The 23,302-nt window shown below is 42.8% G+C and overlaps 1 protein-coding gene across 3 annotated transcripts in view; it reads left to right on the forward strand.

Moving 5' to 3' along the window:
- LOC137622926 (focadhesin) overlaps positions 1-23,302 on the forward strand; it is a 252,821-nt gene that overhangs the window by 25,770 nt on the left and 203,749 nt on the right. The window contains exons 1-2 of one of the 3 annotated variants that reach the window (XM_068353495.1): positions 4,394-4,663; positions 18,189-18,275. In XM_068353495.1, the coding sequence (XP_068209596.1) occupies positions 18,222-18,275 (54 nt within the window). In that variant the 5' untranslated portion in view covers positions 4,394-4,663; positions 18,189-18,221. Of the gene's footprint in view, positions 1-4,393; positions 4,664-4,751; positions 4,807-18,188; positions 18,276-23,302 lie in introns of those variants that run through there. The other 2 variants (XM_068353497.1, XM_068353496.1) reach the window with 2 other exon arrangements.

Below are 23,302 nucleotides of genomic sequence, written 5' to 3' on the forward strand. Positions count from 1 at the left end.
TTCAACAGAAAAGCAATTTGCAATAAGTTTGTACTTCTGAAGTTCTACCAATTCAATCTCGTGTGTAGGAAAATCCTTCCCCAGTCTGTTCATAGCTGGAATAAAATTTCTATAGTATTGAACCTTATGATGGAGAAGGACTATTAGAATTTACAGTAATACCTAGTACTGCGTACAAAAAGGTACAGTCTGGGAATATCTGAATGAAAAGGGTATTAAGAATTATGAACAATCTTTTGAAACAAAAAATAATCTATTTGAACGATGGTACCAGAGATTGTTATCCAGACAATGGATAAGAAATTTGTTAGACAGCAAGTTTTTGTCCAACAAATTAAGATGAGGAGTCAGCAGTTGTAGACCAGACAAGAGAACAATACTCGAAACATCGCAGAATGAAAGAATTAAATCCTTTTCTCAGGACAAAATTTGATCATAAAAAATCTTAAGACTTATCAATACGCTAATTTCTGTGCAAATGAAAAAGAAACAAACCGAAAGCGTTTCTCAAAATTAAATTTACAATTAAAAAAAATTACACCTGGAATTTGAAATGAGATGTATATAGTTAAAGATGCATTATCAATACAAAAGTATAGATGTTGAGGAGCCACTCTTCTTAACCTACTTACAATTAATATTTTAACAACAAAGAGTGAAGATTTCAAGGTAGGTCACCATTTACGTTCCTGGTTTGTACCAGAAAGGGTTTCTCTTTTGGCCCCGTATTATCCAGATGTAAAAAAAAAAAAGTCATTATGATTTATCCGCGGATTTTATTTGGCAGTGATAGTCTTGATATGAGGAGTCTGTACCGACCCTCCAAATTGCTTCTTTTTTTTTTTCTTTTAAAATTGTAGTTTTGATGAATCAGTTTCAAAGTGCATTGGCTATTCCTTCACACAGTTTCGCCTTGTGTATCTCAAATCTCATGCTTCACTTATGTTTTGAAAAGTAGCTCATTGCTGCTTGCATCAGACCCCTGATAAGAATTGTAAGCAGTTCTATGAACAGCTTTTTTTTTTCCTAAGTTCCTCTTTTGACGTGCATGAGTATATTAACTCTCATGGCGGATTTGATGTTACGGTAACCATTATTATTATTATTATTATTATTATTATTATTATTATTATTATTATTATTATTATTATTATTATTATTATTACTAGCTAAGCTACAACCCTAGTTTCCAAAAGGGCTCCAACGGGAAAAAATAGCCCAGGTAGTAAAGGAAATAAGGTAATAAATTAACTATATGAGAATTAATGAATAAAGAATATGGAACATTTCAAATTCAGTAACAACGTTAAAACAAATATTTCATATATAAGATAGACTCGTGTCAGCCTGTTCAACATAAATAACATTCGCTGCAAGTTTAAACTTTTGAAGTTCCACCTGATTAGAAAGATCATTCCATAATCTGGTCACAGCTGGAACAAAACTTCGAGAATACTGTGTAATGTTGGGTCTTATGATGGCGAAGGAAAGACTGTAAGAACAATATGTTACAGTCTGGGAAGATCCAAATGAAAAGGATGGTCAGAATTATGAAAAATCTTATGCAACATGCATAAAGAATTAACGATGGCACCAAAGATCAATATCTAGCTCAGGAATGAGAAATTTGATAGACCGTAAGTTTATGTTGAACAAATTAAGATGTGAGTCAGCAGCTGAAGACCAGACAGAACAATACTCTGAACAAGGAAGAATTAAAGTTATTCATAGGAAATTACCCTTAGTTCATCGGTTATACAAAACATTTAACCCCTTTTTAGTATTTATTTAAAAGAAAAAACACTTTTCATATATGTGATCATTTTAAATTGTAAATGATGACCGTCAATACAAAACAGTCTCTTTTTTAATTGACTGGGAAAATAGAAGCTGAATGATCAAAACTAGATGTGTTGAATTTATTTTAAAAATCTCGTACTATCCTTGTTATGCCATATGTTAAAGATTAAGAGAGTTGGTGTAACATGATCGACTTATATGATGATTGAAGAACCTGTTAAACTGGAAAGTTGGTTGCTTTTAATTCATCGCGATTAGCAACAAAACGGATAATTCATCCGCTCTTTCGGATTAGACATATCATTTATATTGAAAATAAAAATCCTTTTCAAGATGTAGTAACGCAATTGAGCAAATAAAATTGTGCTTAAAACATTTAAAGAAATATAGCAACAGCTATAAACAGCTTTAAAATGTTCTATCTTTGATATAATCGCCTCTTACCTTTGCCTTGACTTTTTACATTGGCATTACATTCCGTATATAAACTATTTTCTTTTATTATTGAAATCAACATTTCTCTTTTTTTATTTGCTTGATCGCAATTGCACACGCTGTTGTCTACCCTTATAAACACTTCTTACTTGAAGTATTTCACTTGCACAGTCTACCAAATATGTATGTTTGCTATGGGTTTAAAGTGGTTGTAGAATTAGGAAAATAAAGCTGGAGGAAGGAAGTGACATTGACATAAAGAAACTGACATTTGACACAAATATTGATGCCAATACACTCTGAAATAAAGTAGGTAGGCCTATATACTTGCAGATGCTTGCTATTTTCCCTGCTGGAGCCCTTCAGGTCGTAGCATCCCATTTTGCAACTAGGGTTGTAGCTTAGCTAGTAATGATGACAATAACATGAGTCACGCACAAGATTTGTACGGGTGTGGTAGAATCTGTACGTAAATGAAGGGAATTCTTGTGATACATTTACTTACATCATTATATTAGAACAGGACCAAGTACCGTCAGAAATTTAGGCAGTGGATTATAAGAGTAACTGCGACAGTATACTATAATAAATTTTTATCACTATATCAATTCAAGACAATCCTGTGGATAAAGTAATGGAAATTCTAAGCTAAACAACGTCCAATTTATAAAATTCACAGTGCTACAAATGTCTAATGCCTGGTTATTCCTTACACCAGAAACAGTTGCAGACATGCTGCATTTTTAATACTATTTGCATAACTACTCAGATGGTTTGCAGGATTTCTGTTTACCCTTGGACACATTCGTCTTCTTTATATATGTGTATATTCTATCTTATATGTACACATTATTTTTTTTTATTGTTTTCTATAATTTTTATTTCTTATATCACCGGCGTGGGTTGATTTATCAGTGGACTAGGATTGGATGGATAAGTTGGGCCTTTAAAGTGCCGATATGCAACTAACAATGAACGTGCAGTTGCTCTGTGAAACAAATTTTAACAGAAGCACAGTAGCACGGAAGAATGGAGGTGGAAACTGGGTTAAAATCGTCATCATTTCCCACGTCTATTGACGCAAAGGGCCTCGGGTAGACTTAGCCAGTTGCCTCTATCTTGAGCTTTTAAATCAACACTTCTCCATTCACCATCTCCTACTTCACGCTTCATAGTCCTCAGCCACATAGGCGTGGGTCTTCCAACTCTTCCAGTGCCCTGTGGAGCCCAATTGGAAGTTTGGTGAACTAATCTCTCCTGGGAAATGCGAAGAGCATACCCAAACCATCTACATCTACCCCTCGCCATGATCTCATCCTCATATGGCATTTGAGTAATTTCTCTTATAGTTTCATTTCTAATCCTGTCCTGTCTTTTAACTCTTAATATTCTTCTGAGAGCTTTGTTCTCAGATCTTCAGAATCTTTTTTATATTGTTTAATTGTTATACCATGATTCATGTCCATACAGTAACAGGAGATGAAAAATTTGCGACATTTAGAGGTCGAATGGACACTGCAAAGACCTTTAAGAATTAAGTGATATCTACAGTTCACCACCAGATTCATCAGTAACACTTCAATAATTTTATCAGGCGTTTTTCATATTCTATGGGCTTTTCTCTTTCTTATTGAGTGACTATTGTAACCTCATAAAATTCGGGTTTCCCCAAAATTGATTTGATCCTTTCTCTTATGTTGAGTTCTTAAATAAGGCAGATATCTGTTTTGAAACTAGCGTTTAGTAATGATTACAATGGTTGCTTTTACCTCCGTCTTTTCGTACTTCGTGAATCTCTCCATTAGTATTTTCTCGAAGGTTGTTATGTTAAATAGCCTAACATTCCTTTTTTGCATGTGTGGGTGATAAATAAAAAGAGCAATGTTGTGGCTTGTAACTTGAAGGTGTTTCTATGCCGTTTTATAATGAATTGCATGCCACATAAATTCGAATGAATGGAATCTTGCTTTGAAAAAAAATCAATAGGCCTATTTTTCGGAAGTATTTTCCATCAACTTGAAGTCTTAATTTTGGCTGTTGTTGCAGGCTCGGCCAGCCTTGTGCGTGCACGGGCTCTTTCTTCGTTCGTAGCATAGCCTGTAGATTTTAGCATTTTTATTGAAATCTTGTTTTATAATTTTGTTGTCCTAAAGTTCAATATCAAATCTCCAAGAAGTTGGGCATGAGGAGTGTTCATAAAAATTCAATATTTTTAATTTGCCTGTTGATTTAAGAGATGATTAACAGTCAATCTAAAGCCCAGGAAAATAAAACAAATTCGCTATAGGGAAAACAAGCAATTAAATTGAGGTTACAGAAAAGCATAAAGTTTGATGTAAAATTTTGCTATTAAATCCCGTAAGCAACTAATGGCTCCCCGACGGTATTAGATTTAGAAGCACCAACATTGGCAAGAAATCTGAAATATGTGAGTTGACGGCAAAATGTATTGTGAGATTTGATTAATTCTGATAATGGGAAATATTTATTAGGCATTCATTATATCAAATGTAAACGCAAATATGTTGGTCTGGGCTAGATTGGTGCCAGGAATGTAAAGCATCACTACAGGTAGGCGGTAGGCCATCTGTCCCCTAGGCAACTTTAAGTATATTATTTGTCATTGGATATTTAGTCTCTGTTGATAATAAAAATTACCTAAAAGTAGTTTACAACGTTTAGGTAGCATTATTAATCTGATTAAACGCATGGTGGCAAGTTTAGTGTAGCCAGTGATCTCCCGGCCTCAGCGCTTAGCGTGAAGCTTAGAATTTATGGTATTATTGTACTGTATTACAGGGTAATGTAACCTAGGGAAAAATGTATTATTTAACTACTTTTTTCGTTCTCTTCGAAAATAACACTCGTTCCTGTTGCAAATGAAGAGTTTCAGAAATACATACATATATCTATATCCACCGATAATGGGGGACCCCCAGTGGGAAGTCGGGGTTTTTGGTGGGGAAATGATATATAATGGTAAAAGAAGCCTGTTCGTCTCTATACATTACTCTCTTGGATATATAATAAACCGATGAAAAAATACGCTAATTATCTATATCCTATACTAACGGTATATTTTTCATTTATTTGTTGACATTCTACGGGTCGGTTGTAGTCGGTCTCGTTCCTTCGTTTGTACAGTAAAACGTTAACGAATTTATGATCCAATATTAATACAGCACTTAGAGGATTAACAATAGATACAGTATCAATGGCTCAATTGTTAAAACTTCACCTTCCATCCTAACACTGCTGTGATGGAATATCCTTACAGGGGCCAGGGTGGCTTGGCCTAACTATAGAACACTTCGGGTGTATGTAGGATAGCGGCCACCTGTATGTATTATTATGGCTAACTTAGAATATGGCAGTGTAACCGGGGTCGGAGGGGTGCGTTATCCCCCGAGTTAGGTATGTAGGTTAGGTTAGGGGGGAAAGTTTAGGTCCATTTTTAATCAATGCATGAGGAACTGGCCGCTGATATACAAAGGCTCTGAACACTTTTCTTACCCATTGGGCTTCGAAATATCAGTGTGTATAATGACAGTCAGGCCCCATAACTCCCTTATTTTCAACCCCATCGCTAGAAATACTGCGGCAGTCTAGACGGGTAATCCCCCCCTATTGGAAGAATTATTGTAGAACACTGGAAAAACTTTACTAATAAGGAATTGGGGTTATGTATTTAAAAAATCCTTTTTTCTTCTAAAATATATTTCGTTTGCAACCCAGTGGGAACTGGGGGATTTGGGTTGGGAAAATTTACTGGCGAATCGATAGATAAATGTAAAACGAAGTTTTCTTCTCTATACATTATTTTCTTGGGTGTATTATAAATCCACGAAAATTGCAAAATATGGGTATCCTCTTCCCCTGAAATATTTATTTCACTTTTGTTTACATTTTACAGATCGGTGTATCTGCTCCCGTTTGCTCATTTGTGTATAGCTTGTTGCGCGATAACGACTTTATACTTCCTACGCACAAGCCATCTTTCCACTTCCTTTTTACCTATGGAATTACTCCTGTTCATTCAATTATCAGTAGCTCCTCCTCCTTCCTTCCCCCTACCGTATGGCAAAGTTTATTATATTTGGGCATGTATGTATGCTTGAGTGTGATATAGGCAGTTCTGTAACACACCCAGTTTTCTTTAGACATATCCTGTTTCTTTGTAACTGTGTTAGGTGTGCGTTATAGAGTCCAACGTAATAAAGTGTAATGGCTGCCCTTATGGTTATTTCGATGCTATAGTCAAGTTTCACAGTGAGTACTGTATCATGGTACTCTTTGTGTAGTGAATGATTTTTTAAAAGCTCATTGTGCTATCCCTCAGAGTGCAGTTCTGGTAAGGATTTATTTTTTATTTACTTTATCATAATGTAAGGATTTATTTGTTATTTACTTTTAGTTTGTGACCTGGGAAGAGAGGTCTGGGGGTCTTGCCCCCTAGCTAGGTCTTTGACCTGGGAACTACTAGGTTAGGTTAGGTGGGTTTGTTACGTTCTGTAGCCTTTTACAAATCTCAAAAGTATTAGTCACGTTTTGTCCTGTTTTCGCACATTTCTTATTAGAAATGTTATATCTTATTGTTCTAAAATTGTATCGGAAGATCATGGCTTGTAGGTTAGGTGGGGAAGCCTAGGTTAGGTAGTTTATGCAGCCGGGAGTTCCTGTCTATCATTATACAAAGGCTCTGAAATATCTTTCATTGGTAACCTATCAAGTAATAATTGTTCAAGTCAGTTGATAAATTAATTTCTAGGGAAACTGGAATTCGCTGTGAGAAATTGACGAGTGCGGGCTAGTTTGACATTTTTCAATATTAAACTTAGCCGGTGATTATATAAGCTGCAGCTCTGCTGCCCGACAGAAAAACTCTACGTTCAAAATACGCCAGCGATCGCTATGCAGGTAGGGGGTGTACATCAACAGCGCCATCTGTCGAGCAGGTACTCAGTACTCAATGTAAACACAGAACCAATTTTCTCTCTGTCGTGCCACCGGCAAGACCTACTAAATTCGCTGTTGCTTACTGGATTGGTTTTCACAGATTTTGGTGAAGTACACATTTCTAGTTATTAGCTTTCGCTTTGCAGAGGTTATCTTCAATACATCCTTGCATTCTTTTATTGATTTTGGATTATTTGTTGACGACTTTGGATAGATTTTGAATTCCCCTTTGACTAATTCAAGATGGCTGACCCTTCTCAAGTCCCTAAATTCAGGAAGTGTAATGCTAGGGACTGTTCAAGGCGTCTTCCGAAGGCCTCTATCGATCCTCACACCATTTGTTCCAATTGTCGGGATAAGACCTGTCAATTGGAAGATCGATGTGAGGAATGCGTTGGGCTTTCGGAATTCGATTTCATCGAATTCCAGAAATACACACGTAGGCTAGAGAGAGATAGGGTCAGGAGAAGTTCATCTCGCTCCGTTGATTTTTCCTCTCCTCATGCCCCACAACCTATTCCTTCCCCTGTAGTGGTTGCTCCTGATCCCCCTTCTAGCACTCAACAACCTTCGATGGCAGATATGATGCGTGCCATCCAGGCTCTGGGTGAGAGAGTCGAGTCATTGGCGAGTGACCGTAACCAACTCATGGCAGACGTCAAGGAGTTGAAGTGTAAGAGTGCAGTGGGTAGTGACAAAGTGAGTGGTAGTGTTGTGGAAAGTGTTGTAGATAGTGTTGCGCTTGAGGGTTCGTCTGTTCGTGCCTGTCGTCCTCCCAGTCCGGGACCTCTTGCAAGCTCCCAAGCCCAGGGGAGAAGCAATGTCGTACGACCAAAGGGTTCGAGAGGCTTTAATCAGCGAACAGACGTTCCCTCCGTGGTTTCGGACGTATCTAACCAAGATCGCCCCACCCACAAGAAGACGAGAGAGCCCATTTATTCCTCGTCTGCGGAAGATGTTTCTCGAAAGAAACAATGGACCAAGGTCTCGCGGCCTCTTAAACGCAAGTCGGTCCCTTCCGCGCAAGTCCAACGGCCCAGTTGTAGCCACTGGGTCAGTTCGGACTCGCTGCAGTCTTCCGATGACTGCACACCTCCTAAGAGAGGCAAAGCGGTACCGCATCAGGCAGTAACACCGTCTGTTGCCGCACCTGCTACTGTAGACCCTAAGTGGTCTTTGCTGCAGACCATGCAGACACAGTTGACGTCATTAATGCAGGACTTTCGTGCGGAGAAGGTTGACGCTGCACCAACCGCTAGCCTACAACCACCCACGGTTGTGCGTCCAGTGGACGCTGAGGCTACCTTCTCCCGCACTCCAGCTGTGAGAGTCCCGCCACCCATGCGTTCCAGTGTACCCTGCCAGCCGCATGTTGACGTTCAGCGACGCACGGAACCTTCCGTTGACGTTCGCGAGTTACAACAACAACCTAAGTTGTTTTGTTTTGACGCGGTGCGTCAACCTCCGCAACCCAGTGTGGTTACCACTACTCGCCCACAGCAGACTAGACAGTCAGGAGTAGACGCTTTGCGCACCCGCGCTGCTATGGTTGTTGCCAGCTCACAGACTGGGCAACAGTTCCATGACGTTGCGTCCGGTTCAGGCACGCATGCACCCGTGCTGCCGGACTCAGCTGACCAGCCAATTCCTACTCCTTTGCCGCTTCCTCCTCAGTATTCAGATGATGGACTCTCTGATGATGACGACGCTGCACACATTGACGACCCGCATACGGACATCGACGAACCCAAGACCACGCAACCCTCCTTGGACTTTAGGAAAGTTCTTGCACTGTTCAGGGAGATGTATCCTGATCAGTTTGTTTCTGCGGCCCCACGCTCGCCTCCATCTGAGTTCGCTTTAGGCACGCAGTCATCCGCGCCTGCCTTTACGAAGCTCGTCCTCGCCCCGCTCGTCTAAGAGAGCTTTAAGAGTGTTGGGAGAATGGATGCAGTCCAAAAAGCACCTTGGGAAGACAGCATTCACGTTTCCCCCTGCGAAACTCTCTTCCAGATCGAGCGTCTGGTATGCCACGGGAGAAGTTCTCGGCTTGGGAGTTCCTGCCTCTGCCCAGGGCGACTTCTCAAGTCTAGTAGACTCTCCCCGCAGGCTAGCCATGAGACGCTCCAAGATTTGTTGGACTCCTTCAGACTTAGACCATCTGATGAAAGGAGTGTTCAGAGCCTTCGAGGTTTTTAACTTTTTGGATTGGTGTTTGGGAGCGTTGAGCAGGAAGATCTCCCCTTCTGACAAGGAAACTTCCATGCTCATTATGTCCTGCATGGACAAGGCCATACGGGACGGTTCCAGTGAGCTTGCGGCTTCGTTCGTTTCCGGGGTCCTCAAGAAACGGGAAAACCTTTGCTCCTTCTTGTCAGCTGGAGTAACACAGTGTCAGAGATCGGAACTTATGTTTGCTCCTCTCTCAAAGTGCCTTTTCCCAGAGGAGTTGATAAAGGAGATTGCTGCCTCCTTGATTCAAAAAGACACGCATGACCTGGTTGCGTCATCTGCCCGCAAAGCCACCCCTTTGCCTACCGTGTCTAGACCCAGGATGGACACTCCAGCGTCCAGATTCATTCCGCCCTTTCGTGGCAGAGCCTCCAGCAGAGGAGGTGCTCGTGCCGAAGGGAGACGTGGGAATAAGAAGAAAGGTACCAAGTCCTTTAAGGGCAGAGTCTGACTGCCACCTTCTTCAGACAGCAGTGGGAGCCAGACTCAAGAAATTCTGGCAGTCCTGGGAGAAAAGGGGCGCAGATGCACAATCTGTGAAGTTGCTCAGAGAAGGGTACAAGATCCTGTTTGTACGCAAACCCCCTCTAGCAACGTCTCCCATCGACCTCTCTCCCAGGTACAGAGAGGAGGACAAGAGACTAGCTTTGAAGCAAGAGGTGTCTCTCTTACTAGAAAAGGGAGCGGTAGTCAAAGTCCGGGACCATCAATCCCCGGGCTTCTACAACCGTCTCTTCTTAGTGGTAAAGAAGACAGGAGGGTGGAGGCCGGTGCTAGACGTCAGTGCTCTGAATGTCTTTGTCACAAAGCAGACGTTCGCCATGGAGACAACAAAGTCTGTTCTAGCAGCGGTCAGGAAGGAAGACTGGATGGTCTCTTTAGACCTAAGGGACGCTTACTTTCACGTCCCCATCCACCCAGATTCCCAACCTTTTCTAAGGTTCGTTTACGGGAAGGTTGTCTACCAATTTCAAGCCCTGTGCTTTGGCCTAAGCACGGCTCCTCTTGTCTTTACAAAACTGATGAGGAATATTGCCAAATTCCTGCATTTAGCGGACATCAGAGCCTCCGTCTATTTGGACGACTGGCTTCTAAGAGCTTCTTCCAGTCGTCGCTGTCTGGAGAATCTAAAGTGGACTCTAGATCTGACCAAGGAATTGGGTCTCCTGGTCAATATGGAAAAGTCCCAACTGGTCCCATCCCAAACTATAGTATACTTAGGGATGGAGATTCACAGTCAAGCTTTTCGGGCTTTTCCGTCGGCCCCCAGAACAAGTCAAGCCCAAGGATGCATCCAGAACATGCTAAAGAAGGACCGATGTTCAGTCAGACAGTGGATGAGTCTGATAGGGACGCTTTCATCCCTGGAACAGTGCATTGCGTTAGGGAGACTGCACCTCCGTCCCCTTCAATTTCACCTAGCTGTTCACTGGAAAAAGGACAAGACGCTAGAAGCGGTCTCGATCCCCATTTGCGAGAAGATGAAGTCATCACTGACTTGGTGGAAGGACAACATCTACCTCAGAGAGGGTCTGCCCCTGGCTGTTCAGACCCCCAACCATGTTCTCTTCTCGGACGCATCGGACACGGGCTGGGGTGCGACATTAGACGGTCGGGAATGCTCGGGAACTTGGAACTCGAATCAAAGAACGTTACATATCAACTGCAAGGAGCTACTGGCAGTTCATCTGGCCTTGAAAAGCTTCAAGTCCCTCCTTCTAGGCAAGGTGGTGGAGGTGAACTCAGACAACACCACGGCCTTGGCGTACATCTCCAAGCAAGGAGGGACCCATTCTATGACGTTGTACGAGATCGCAAGGGACCTCCTCACCTGGTCAAGAGATCTAAACCTTTCTCTAGTAACGAGGTTCATTCAAGGCAACATGAATGTCATAGCGGACTGCCTCAGTCGGAAGGGTCAAATCATCCCAACAGAATGGACCCTACACAAGGATGTGTGCAAGAGACTATGGGCCACATGGGGCCAACCTACCATAGATCTCTTTGCAACCTCGATGACCAAGAGGCTCCCAATTTATTGCTCGCCAATCCCGGACCCAGCAGCAGTTCATATAGATGCCTTTCTACTGGATTGGTCCCATCTAGACCTTTATGCATTCCCCCCATTCAAGATTGTCAACAAGGTACTGCAGAAGTTCGCCTCTCACGAAGGGACAAGGTTGACGTTAGTTGCTCCCCTCTGGCCCGCGAGAGAATGGTTCACCGAGGTACTTCAATGGCTGGTGGACGTTCCCAGAACTCTTCCTCTAAGAGTGGACCTTCTACGTCAGCCACACGTAAAGAAGGTACACCCAAGCCTCCACGCTCTTCGTCTGACTGCCTTCAGACTATCGAAAGACTCTCGAGAGCTAGAGGCTTTTCGAAGGAGGCAGCCAGGGCGATTGCTAGAGCAAGGAGGACATCCACTCTTAGAGTCTACCAGTTGAAGTGGGAAGTCTTCCGAAGCTGGTGCAAGTCGGTATCAGTATCCTCAACCAGTACCTCTGTAACCCAAATAGCTGACTTCCTATTATACCTGAGGAAGGAAAGATCTCTTTCAGCTCCCACAATCAAAGGTTACAGAAGCATGTTGGCAGCAGTCTTCCATCACAGAGGCTTAGATCTTTCTAACAACAAAGATCTACAGGACCTCCTTAAGTCTTTTGAGACCTCTAAGGAGCGTCGTTTGGCTACACTGGGTTGGAATTTAGACGTGGTACTAAGATTCCTTATGTCAGAAAGGTTCGAGCCACTACAATCAGCCTCCTTTAAAGATCTCACTTTAAAGACTCTTTTCCTCGTTTGCTTAGCAACAGCTAAAAGAGTCAGTGAGATACACGCCTTCAGCAGGAACATCGGATTTTCATCTGAAACGGCTACATGTTCTTTACAGCTTGGTTTTCTAGCCAAAAACGAACTACCTTCTCGTCCTTGGCCGAAATCGTTCGATATTCCAAGCCTTTCTAATTTGGTTGGAAATGAACTAGAAAGAGTCTTATGCCCTGTTAGAGCTCTTAAGTTCTATTTAAGACGAACTAAACCTTTACGAGGACAGTCAGAAGCTTTATGGTGTGCTATTAAGAAACCTTCTTTACCTATGTCAAAGAATGCAGTTTCCTATTATATCAGACTGTTGATACGAGAAGCTCATTCCCATCTGAATGAGGAAGACCATGCTTTGCTGAAGGTAAGGACACACGAAGTTAGAGCTGTCGCAACTTCAGTGTCCTTTAAACAAAATAGATCTCTGCAGAGTATAATGGACGCAACCTATTGGAGAAGCAAATCAGTGTTCGCGTCTTTTTATCTTAAAGATGTCCAGTCTCTTTACGAGAACTGCTACACCCTGGGACCATTCGTAGCAGCGAGTGCAGTAGTGGGTGAGGGCTCAACCACTACATTCCCCTAATTCCATAACCTTTTTTAATCTTTCTCTTGAAATGTTTTTTATTGTTGTTTTTTGGGTTGTCCGGAAGGCTAAGAAGCCTTTCGCATCCTGGTTGATTTGGCGGGTGGTCAAATTCTTTTCTTGAGAAGCGCCTAGATTAGAGGTTTTGATGAGGTCCTTTAGTATGGGTGGCAACCCTTGATACTTCAGCTCCTAGGAGTCGCTCAGCATCCTAAGAGGATCGCGAGGCTCAGTAAGGAAGACGTACTTAAAAAGGCAGAGTAATTGTTCAAGTCGACTTCCTTACCAGGTACTTATTTATTTTATGTTTGTTATTTTGAATAACTGCTAAAATGAAATACAAAATACTTAGCTCATAATAATGTAAACAAGTAATGCTGGTCTCTACCCACCCCCCTGGGTGTGAATCAGCTTATATAATCACCGGCTAAGTTTAATATTGAAAAATGTTATTTTTATTAATAAAATAAATTTTTGAATATACTTACCCGGTGATTATATATTAAAGGACCCTCCCTTCCTCCCCAATAGAGACCCAGTGGACCGAGGAGAAAATTGGTTCTGTGTTTACATTGAGTACTGAGTACCTGCTCGACAGATGGCGCTGTTGATGTACACCCCCTACCTGCATAGCGATCGCTGGCGTATTTTGAACGTAGAGTTTTTCTGTCGGGCAGCAGAGCTGCAGCTTATATAATCACCGGGTAAGTATATTCAAAAATTTATTTTACAGTGAACCCTCGTTTATCGCGGTAGATAGGTTCCAGACGCGGGCGCGATAGGTGAAAATCCGCGAAGTAGTGACAGCATATTTACCTATTTATTTAACATGTATATTCGGACTTTTAAAACCGTCCCTTGTACGTAGTACTGTTAACAAACCACCCTTTAATGTACAGAACACTTAATGCATGTACTACAGCACCCTAAACTAAAACAGGCACAAATATTAAAGGCGATTTTATATCATGTGTTTCCTAAACACCTAAAAAGCACGATAAAAAATGGCAACCAATGTTTTGTTTACGTTTATCTCTGATCATAATGAAGAAACAAACTCATTTAGTGTACACATATATGTACGTATAGGTTAGTTTTTGCATCGATTATATTGATTATACAGTACTGTATGTTGATTTTTTTATTACCAATGTTTTAGTTTACGTATTTTTCTTAGGACTTCCAAATGAAATCTTTTTCTTTATGACGCCGCCTGAAACGACGGCGTGTACGCTCAGTAAACAACCACGCTCAGAACAAACAAGGCATTTAACGCGCATGATGATAGTGATAAATAATGATACAGTACATACAGTATTTACAGTAAAAGCATTTACAAAATATGTTACCTTACAAATATAAATTATACAGTACTTGTACGTAGCAAAGCAGGAAAACAATTTGAGAGAGAGAGAGAGAGAGAGAGAGAGAGAGAGAGAGAGAGAGAGAGAGATTGTTTTACGTACGTAAATGTAAATTTTAAACAAAAAAAATATGATAGGTTACAACATGTAGACTTTTAAAACCTTCCCTTTAACTTAATGCATACAGTACGTACATTACTAAACTATAAAACAGGTTAAAGTAAAAAATAAAGATTGTTACTGTACTCACCACGAAAGAAGTTCAAGAAAAACTTGAATGACGATGGCGATGAATTTGCTGCACAGTAGAAATGATGATGATGAAGCTGATGATGTGTTCTACTGTGCAGTCAATGATAGTATTTTACGTCTCTTCAGACGGAGGTGTCTTTTCCTGGGACACCTCTTCAACTTCTTCAATTTCTTCCGAAGGCGTACTAGCAGGAGGAACTGGCTCTTTTTTGCGAGGCTGAAAAAACATTGTGATCGGAAGTTGTTGCCGCTGCTTCTTTTTTCGATCCAAGAGCATCCTGTAGGGAGTCATGATGTCATCAACCTTGTTGCAGAATTGCATCGAGCGAACCATATCCTCGTCCCACTCTTGTAACATTTCTTTCGCCTCCTTCATATGGTTGCAGAACTTGGCAAGCCGTTCTAATGTTAAGCCCGTTTCTTCGACATTTTCTTGGGTCTCTTCCTGGGTACCCTCACTCTCTTCCTCACTTGCCGATTTTGTCAGGTCTTCGAGGTCTGCGTCAGTTAGGGGCTGGGAATGGCAGTCCAACAACTCGTCGACGTCTTCAGTCGTCATGTCGCCAAACCCGTCACCCCCAATTATGGCAGCCAACTGCACAGATTTCCGTATTGCAGAGTGTTGGATTTCCGACGGAGTAAATCCCTTGTCGTCGTAAACAATATCGGGCCACAGCTTCTTCCAGCTCGCATTTACGGTTGCAGGTTTCATCTCTTGAAGTGCCTTTTGAATATTCTGCAGGCACGTGGCTATGGTGTACTGCCGCCAGTACGCCTTCAAGTTGAAGTCTTCATCCTCGTCATCTTGGGCAGCATCCACACACGCAACGAGGTCCGCCAAGGTATTCTTCGTGTAGAGGGCCTTGAACGCCCTGATAACCCCCTGGTCCATTGGTTGAATTAATGACGTGGTGTTGGGTGGCAGGAACTCAACCTGAACGCCCTCACGCGACAGGTCAGTTGCGTGTCCACCAGCGTTATCCATAAGGAGAAGGATCTTGAATGGCAAGCCCTTCTCTAAGAGATATTCATGGACTTGCGGGATGAAACACTGGTGGAACCAGTTGGAGGTCAGCATCTTTGTAATCCATGCTTTTTGATTATGCATCCAGTACACGGGAAGGAGATTCTTATTTTTATTTTTCAAAGCGCGAGGATTTTTCGACTTATAAATAAGCCCCGGCTTTAACAAAAATCCAGCAGCATTGCCACACATCACGAGGGTAACGCGATCCTTGAATGCCTTAAAGCCAGAGGCTTTGGCTTCCTCTTTGAACAGGAAAGTTCGCGACGGCATTCTCTTCCAAAACAAGCCGGTTTCATCCATATTAAAGACTTGTTCCGGCTTGTATCCACCTTCAGCGATAATGTTCTTGAAAGTCTGGTTCACGTAAGTTTCAGCAGCGGCAGTGTCAGCGGAAGCAGACTCCCCATGCAGGGAAACGCTTTTCAGGGCGAAGCGTTTCTGAAACTTCGCGAACCATCCTTTGCTTGCGGAAAAACGTTTCTGAGGCTGGGAATCAGTGGATGTCCCTGGTTGAGGATCATCTGCATCATCATCATCTTCAGCATGGTTGCCGTCGTCCTCTTTAGGTTCCTTTGCAGCAAAATTCTCATATAAGCTCAAAGCCTTTGTTTGGATGGTGTTCGTATCCAACGCTATGTTCTTCTTCCGGCAGTCGGCAATCCACACAGCTAAAGCACCTTCCATGCGTACGATCGTTTTATTACGCGTTGTAAACGACTCGCTTCGCTGATCTGCTAAAGGTGATTGCAGCAGTCTTTCTAATGTTCGCCTCGTCCTTCTTGATGTAGCGAACGGTGGATTCGTTGATGCCAAAATGGCGGCCGGCGGCCGCGTAACTTCTACCATCTTTTAACATGTCGAGAAGCGTAACCTTCTCAGCTATCGTCATCATCCTTCGGTGGCGTTTAGGCTCACTACCAGCCTTACTAGAAGCAGAACGCTTGGGAGGCATTGTAACAGAAAGTTCAACAAAAAGTTCAACTTAAAACAGTCGCACACAGCACAGATTAAACTTCACAAAGTTAAGAACGTCTACTCAGCAATACGCGGAAAGAGAAAGTGAACGATGCAGCCCCGCGAGAACTTTGATGCTGCGGGTAGAAGATGCGGGCAAAACACCAATCACAGGCTAGATAACAAAACTTGAGTTTTGATTCGTCATCTATCAGCGCTTGAACCAATCACAACCCGTCTTAGTACTATGGCGCGTTGGTTACTCATAGAAGATGCCCCCGCGCATACTGAACGTACGTAGATTAAGTACAATACCGTAATAATAATAAATAATGATAATAATACTGTACAGTAATAATAATAATAATAATGATTAATAATAATAACAATAATAATTTTATTAACAACAACAACAATAATAATAATAATAACAATAATAATAAAAATTTACGTACGCTATTTTACGCCCCTCTCTCTCTCTCTCTCTCTCTCTCTCTCTCTCCTCGTACGCTTACAGTATTCGAAATGTGATTTTTGCAACAAAGAATATTATTGGATGCAGTACTGTACTACGTACGTATACATACAAAAGATTCATGGAAAAGAAGCACATCCATTACAGTACACACCATTCTAATATGGTATGACTGCATCTGATTTGCGTTTCATGTTCGATTTAATTTTACTACGTACTGAATTATCGTATGATCACATTCTCTTTTCGTGTTTTATTTCTTTCTGTGCTGAATTATATATCATATGTAATGCAATGAACAATCAGTAAGAGCAGATATTACTAATTACAGTATTAATGGAATTACAGGTAACAAAATATCGTATTTGGTTATCTTCAGATTTCGCGGTATTTTCGAATTTTCCGGAAAATCCGCAATATGTATATATATATGGGTTATGGGAAAACCCCGCGAAGTGGTGAATCCGCGATTGTCGAACCGCGAAGTAGCGAGGGTTCACTGTATTAATAAAAATAACATTTTTCTTTGCTTGATTAATGGGGGCTGGGACATAATAACTCGTGTGTTGATCCATTAAATTTGGAACGCTATTTCATGGTTTAAGTCCATTGTTACTTTTGGGAGACTGATTATGAGTTACTGTGCAAGCGTTGCTGGCATTCGCTTTTGCCAGCTGTTTGTTTTTTGTATGATGTAATCATTACCTGGCTTTTTTAACCAATTAAGAGGTCCCAAATATTTATGCTCAAGATCTTTGGTATTATCATACAACAACCAATTTTTCCTCACCCTACCCTTTTGTTCCAGCATGACCAACATCTTGAAAAGAAATTGAATTAATCTCCTCTTTCACTTTTGAAAGTGAATAGACTGAATACAGTAATGATAATTTAACCTGGACTTGATGTGATTGAAGAGGTGATGGTGAAGAATTTGACATTGTAAGAGGTTATGAGACTCTTGCAGAAGATGAAAAATGGAAAGGCTCCTGCCCCACCCATTAAGAAAGACAGGTCAAGAAACTTAAAAGCAACCTGAATATCTGTGCAGTAAACAAAAACATGATAAAAACAACTATTGATATATAAAATAGGTTACAAAGCATTTTGATGATATGTAGTACTTCAAGGTTTTGAGAAGTGTTATTGTATTTTTATTGTTTTTGATTTTGGGTATCTGAAAGAAATTTATCAAAATATAGAGGAAGATGCATTCGTAGTAAAATTTTGATAAAAGTATATTATAACATGAAAATTTTAATCTTTAACTTTATATTTTTTCAGAATTCCCAGAAGTGATGTTTTAACTACCCTACAATGGAGGATTATGAGCAGAAGATAAATTCTGGGAATGTTTTCCTACAGAGTCAGGTAATGGAAAATAAACTTGCCAGTTACTCTTGCAAAGTTTTTAGATGAATGAGTGTTATGCTTTTTAGTCTGAATATGTAGTTCTTTTACTAAGAATACTTTAAAAGTACTTCAAGCACTGTATATACTATGTCAAAGATCTTAGTACAGTACTGTATTAGGTGTACATCTATGTTCCATTTTTATTGTTAGAGGGTAGGCATAATTTTTATGAAGGGCCTTCCTACTCATATGCATATAGTAGTAGCACTTTTATTCAAGCAAGGTACTGTATGGTTGTCATGCAATCTCTACGAAGTAGGTCCAACTTCTTTTCCTTTCAATTTGCCTTCTGATTTTTTGTTTAGAAATTTTTAAAATTTTGCCATCTTTATTTTGGCCTGGGTGTTTCAAAATTTATTTGTTCTGGCACTATATACAAATCTTACGCTCTTTACATAGGAGTATTATTTCAGCGCTAGCTATAACCATCCGTTAAAGCTTTTGTGAGGTGTAAGTACCCTCCACTAGTTAGTGGGGTTAGACCAACCACCCCGCTCACACCAACGCTAGTAAACAACCGTCACTTTTTATTTCGGCTCTGTGGAGTACAGACGTCTTACTCCTCTGGTAAAACCAAAAGTATTAATTATTTAACAGGGCCAAAAGCAAAAAAAATTCCCTTTTCATTCTTGTTCTTTTTCAAGTGTGACTGCCCCTGTGGACCTTGAGTATGCGGGTTTGTCCCGGTAATGAAGGGCGCCATTGCAGCACTTTCATGTCAGCAGAGGAGACCGATCCTCATGGACTCTGCTCTACATGTAGGGGTCACTCCTGCATGCAGGAGTCTCCTTGTCAGGTGTGTTGGGAGTGGTCACCCTCCCAGTGGTTGAGGTTTAGCAAGCGATGGAAGAAGTCTAAGAGGGATCCTTCACCTTCGAGTTCCGCATCGAAGGGGGAAGAAACCTGGCCATCGATCTCCATAGCCTCTACCTCACCATGATGACTGCTCGTTAAACTTCCCCTAGGAGTCTGACGAGTGCAAGTACCGCTCATGTCACTCCAGCACGTACCATGGGTCTCCATTGCTTCCCCTAGCGAAGCAGTGCCAGCTGCCGCCGTAGGGGAGTCTAATCCTTGGGGCTTACGGGTTCCCTGTGCAAGTTAAGTTTACAGGAGGTCTTGCGGCTAGGTGTAGAATGTGAGGAGACATCCTCCCAGGGGTTGATTACTATCGTCTCTCATGAGACTCAGTAGGTCGAGGACTGAAAGAGTCTCACAAACGCTCAGCCGACGACTTCGGCTTCTGCTTACCCTGACATTTGCTCTTCTTTGGCTGGTGGGTGTGAGGAGTTGCTGACAAGTACTTGGATTGACTTGATGGGGGACCCCTTCAGGGTGAACCTGGGAACTAGCTTCGGCTACGTCTCAGGGCTTGTTCGTGAAGTTGCTCTTCATGCCAAGTTCGCTCAGCCGGAATGTGGATGGAATGAGTTGCCTGGAGGTCCACCTCTAGGTGTCAGACAACCTTACCTTCCGAGATAAAGGAATCCTCCATCAGGTGTTGGACAGCCTTCCCTGCCGAGGGAGAGCTCCCCTTCTCTAGCTCCTGTTCGACAGACTCCTCATCGGTGAGATTTGTTGTCAAGGGCAAAAGGGGTTGATCATCCCTCCCGTCTGTGGAAGAGATTACTTTCTCCTGAGTGTTTCCTCCCCTGGGTCTCCACCAAAGGGCGTTGGATTCATCCATGCCCTGTTCTTGTCCATCGAAGCACAGCTTATCGGAGCTAGACAATGATGGTTGGAGGCAATTGCTGAGATCCCCCTCTCTCATTGTCGTGTCTGTATGACACAGCATAGCGCTACGAGATATGCAAGGCTAAACTTTCGCAAGCTTGCACCTTGGTTTTCTCCCTCTTACAAGGAAAAACCTACTTCTCTGCCTGCGCGCAAGTGCTCAGCAACCACTTGGTCTTCCTCTCACCTAGGGGTACGGAAGACAGCATGCCTTTCTCCTGTTAAGGATAAGGCGAGTAGGAGAGTTTCTCTCCTCAATGTGCTGGCAGCAGATCTTGCTGACCACCTTCTAGCGGATGAGTCTTACGCAGTGTTATGCACCCTACCACCTAGTGAGGTGGGTGGGTGAGCTCATCGGCCTATAGATGGCACTCCTGTTGTTCTCTTTTTTGAGTTATCCCATCAGGACTCGCACGCAAGGTACATCGTCCAGAGCAAAGGGGAATTCTACCTTGCTGGCACCCACTGCGTGTCTCGCCACTCCAGCACTCTCCTCATAGTCAGTCTACTTTGTGGGAGGATCAGCGAGTTCCTCTTCAAAGGAGGGTAGCTTTTCCTTCACAGGCTGATTGTGTGGAAGGACATGTTAACAACGCTCGCATCCGTAGGGAAGACAACCACAAGGACGGGCACACACTGACATCCTTTCATCCCTTCCCTTTCTATGGCACTCCACCTAAGCCAAGGAAGCAGGTGCACGCGGCTCAATCGGGAATGATGCCATTCTTGAGGGATGCCCCTTGGTTCCTATACCTTGTCGAGGCAGTGAAACCGGCAGTCTCCGGATCAACCATATGTTCTCGGACAGTTCCTTCCCCAGCCATTCCTACCATCCCGTTTGAGTCCTCCAAGGGTAGCGAGGCCTTGTCTGATCCCAGACGTACTAGCTTGGCTAGGCAGCCACCTCCTCTCGCACCTCCCAAGCCTCAGGTATCCTCTAAGTATCAGGAGTACCTGAAGACCAAGGCACTTACCAACCAGGAACCTGTCTGGGAGAGGCTAGGTTTGATTCCTGTATCGTGCCACAAAGGAGGAAAAAGAATCAGAGTGCAAAAACCCCTGCCGGCATGTAATGTTCATCCTTGAATGAGCAGAGGATCAAGGTCTCAGAGATCTCTCCCTCACAGACTATTACTGTCCTATAAAATTGAGCTGGACTGAATCTCCTACCATGGTGGCAGGGGTTCCTCTTTCTGCTCCCTCCAAAGGAGCAATACATAAGGAGTCAGAAAAGGAAGAGAGTTCGTCCTTTCTCGAGGACATATTAATATCCGTCCGAAGGAAAGGAAGGACACCAAGGCGTTACCTAAGAATTGGCCCTCTATGGATGAGTATCAATCTTGAGAGGAAAGTCGTGTGGCTCTAACATCTGCCTCCTCAAGACTGGATCACAGTGGTCTTCCTCCAAAGACTCACTCCTCTGCTAAAAGGAACTCTTATGATGACCTCGACCCTCCCCGGGCTGCTATGAGTGCTAGCTCGTAGGAGGAGGAACCTTTTGATGATGGCTCGAAATACTCCGACGGAACGCTGCCGGGGTCCGCCAGCCCTGAGAACTCGCCCCAAAGCAGAAGGAGGCAGACTGTCTTTTTCTGCAAATCCTGTCTTGCAAAAGGAGGGTCAATAATCTAGGGTTGAATTACTGGTTAGGAATGGTAGGTTACTTCGTGAAGAGTGAAGAATGAAGACCTCCCTCAAAGGAAGGAAGTGCTATTGGTTTTCCTTTTCTCGGGAGCTAGGACTCTCGAGTTCCTAACAGAGAACTTAGTCAACCAGGGGCACTGTTATGCAATAGTCTCAAAATTTCAGAGGTAGGTACCAAAGAGGGAAGCGATGAGGTTGCGCAACACCCCTTTTGGGTGGTCCTTCCCAATTCAACGTGGAGGACATCAAGGCAGTGGTTGGGATATGGAGGAAGGTGAGCCAGGACTCCATCCTCCCTTGGCCAATAACCTCACACTCCCATTTAAGGGTACCTCCACCACAAAGTTCTTTTCTGACTAAGGCTCAGGGTTTGAAGAGCTCCTAGACAAAGCAGGCAGCGCAGACTCAAGGCCCCCGGAGGGGAAAAGGAGGTAGGAGAAGTAGATGAGGATGCTCCTGCTAGGGAAGACATTCCCCAACCAGTTCACTGGCAGGAGGATGCCTGAAGAGTAGATGGCAGAGGTGGATGCTCCATGGAGCCGAGCCTTCATCAGTTTCTGTACTAAGAGACGAATACATTATTCTGTTCACCAGTTTTCACCCTTCTTTGACCCTCCATCCGACGATGTCAGATTCCTACACGAGGGGGTCCGTGAAGAATTAGCCCTTTGGGCCAAAGTCCCACCCATGCTAGAGAAGGTCGCTCTCCAAAAGGTCCAGGAAGGGTCTTCAGGCTTCTACAGTTGTTTATTTCTTGTAGAAAAGGCATCTGAAGACCAGTCATCGATCTCTTGACCTTGTACGAGTTCTTACATCAGACTCTGTTCAAAATGCAGACGGCCAGGTTGTCAGACCTAAAGGATGCCTACTTCCAGATCCCTGTGCATCCATCCTCAAGGAAGTACCTAAGATTCACATTAGGAGGAAAGATATACCAGTTAAATGCTGTGTTTCGGCCTATCCACAGCACCCCAGGTATTCACGCTGATCTTCACCCCAGTGTCCACATGGGCACACAAGAAAGGCATTCGTCTACTCCACTGCTTAGATGACTGGCTGATTCTGGTAAACTCAAGGGAGTCCCTTCTCCTCCTTGCAGACAGACTTCTTGTACTTTGCCAAGATCTGGGGATATGGTAAATTACAGGAAGTCTCACCTGCAATCAGCCTAAGACATGGTATATCTAGGAATGACAATTAGGACCAAACTAGGAAAGGTTTTTCCTACCAAGGAACGAATAATGAGATTGAGAGAGATAGCCCAGATCTTCCTCTCGCAAGACAGATTGCCAGCACATCAGTGACAAAGTCTTCTGGGACACCTAACTTCTCTTGAGAAATTAGTACCCAATGGTTGTCTGCTCATCAGATCTCTACAGAGGCAGCTTAAGACCTTTTGGTCTCAGCTCATGGATCTGCTAAGCATTCCGGTGCCAGTAGGTCAAGAGCAGAAGAGACACCATAGCTGGTGGGTGTTGAACACCAACCTCCTCATGGGAGTAGAACTTCTCTCCCCTTCCCCGGATTCATTACTCTTTACAGATACATCAAAAGAGGGAGGGGGGGGGGCGCTCACCTGTTGCATTTCATGGCACCTGACGGTGGTC

This window comes from Palaemon carinicauda, chromosome 30 (genome assembly GCF_036898095.1).
Source record: "Palaemon carinicauda isolate YSFRI2023 chromosome 30, ASM3689809v2, whole genome shotgun sequence".
Taxonomy (NCBI): Eukaryota; Metazoa; Arthropoda; class Malacostraca; order Decapoda; family Palaemonidae; genus Palaemon; species Palaemon carinicauda.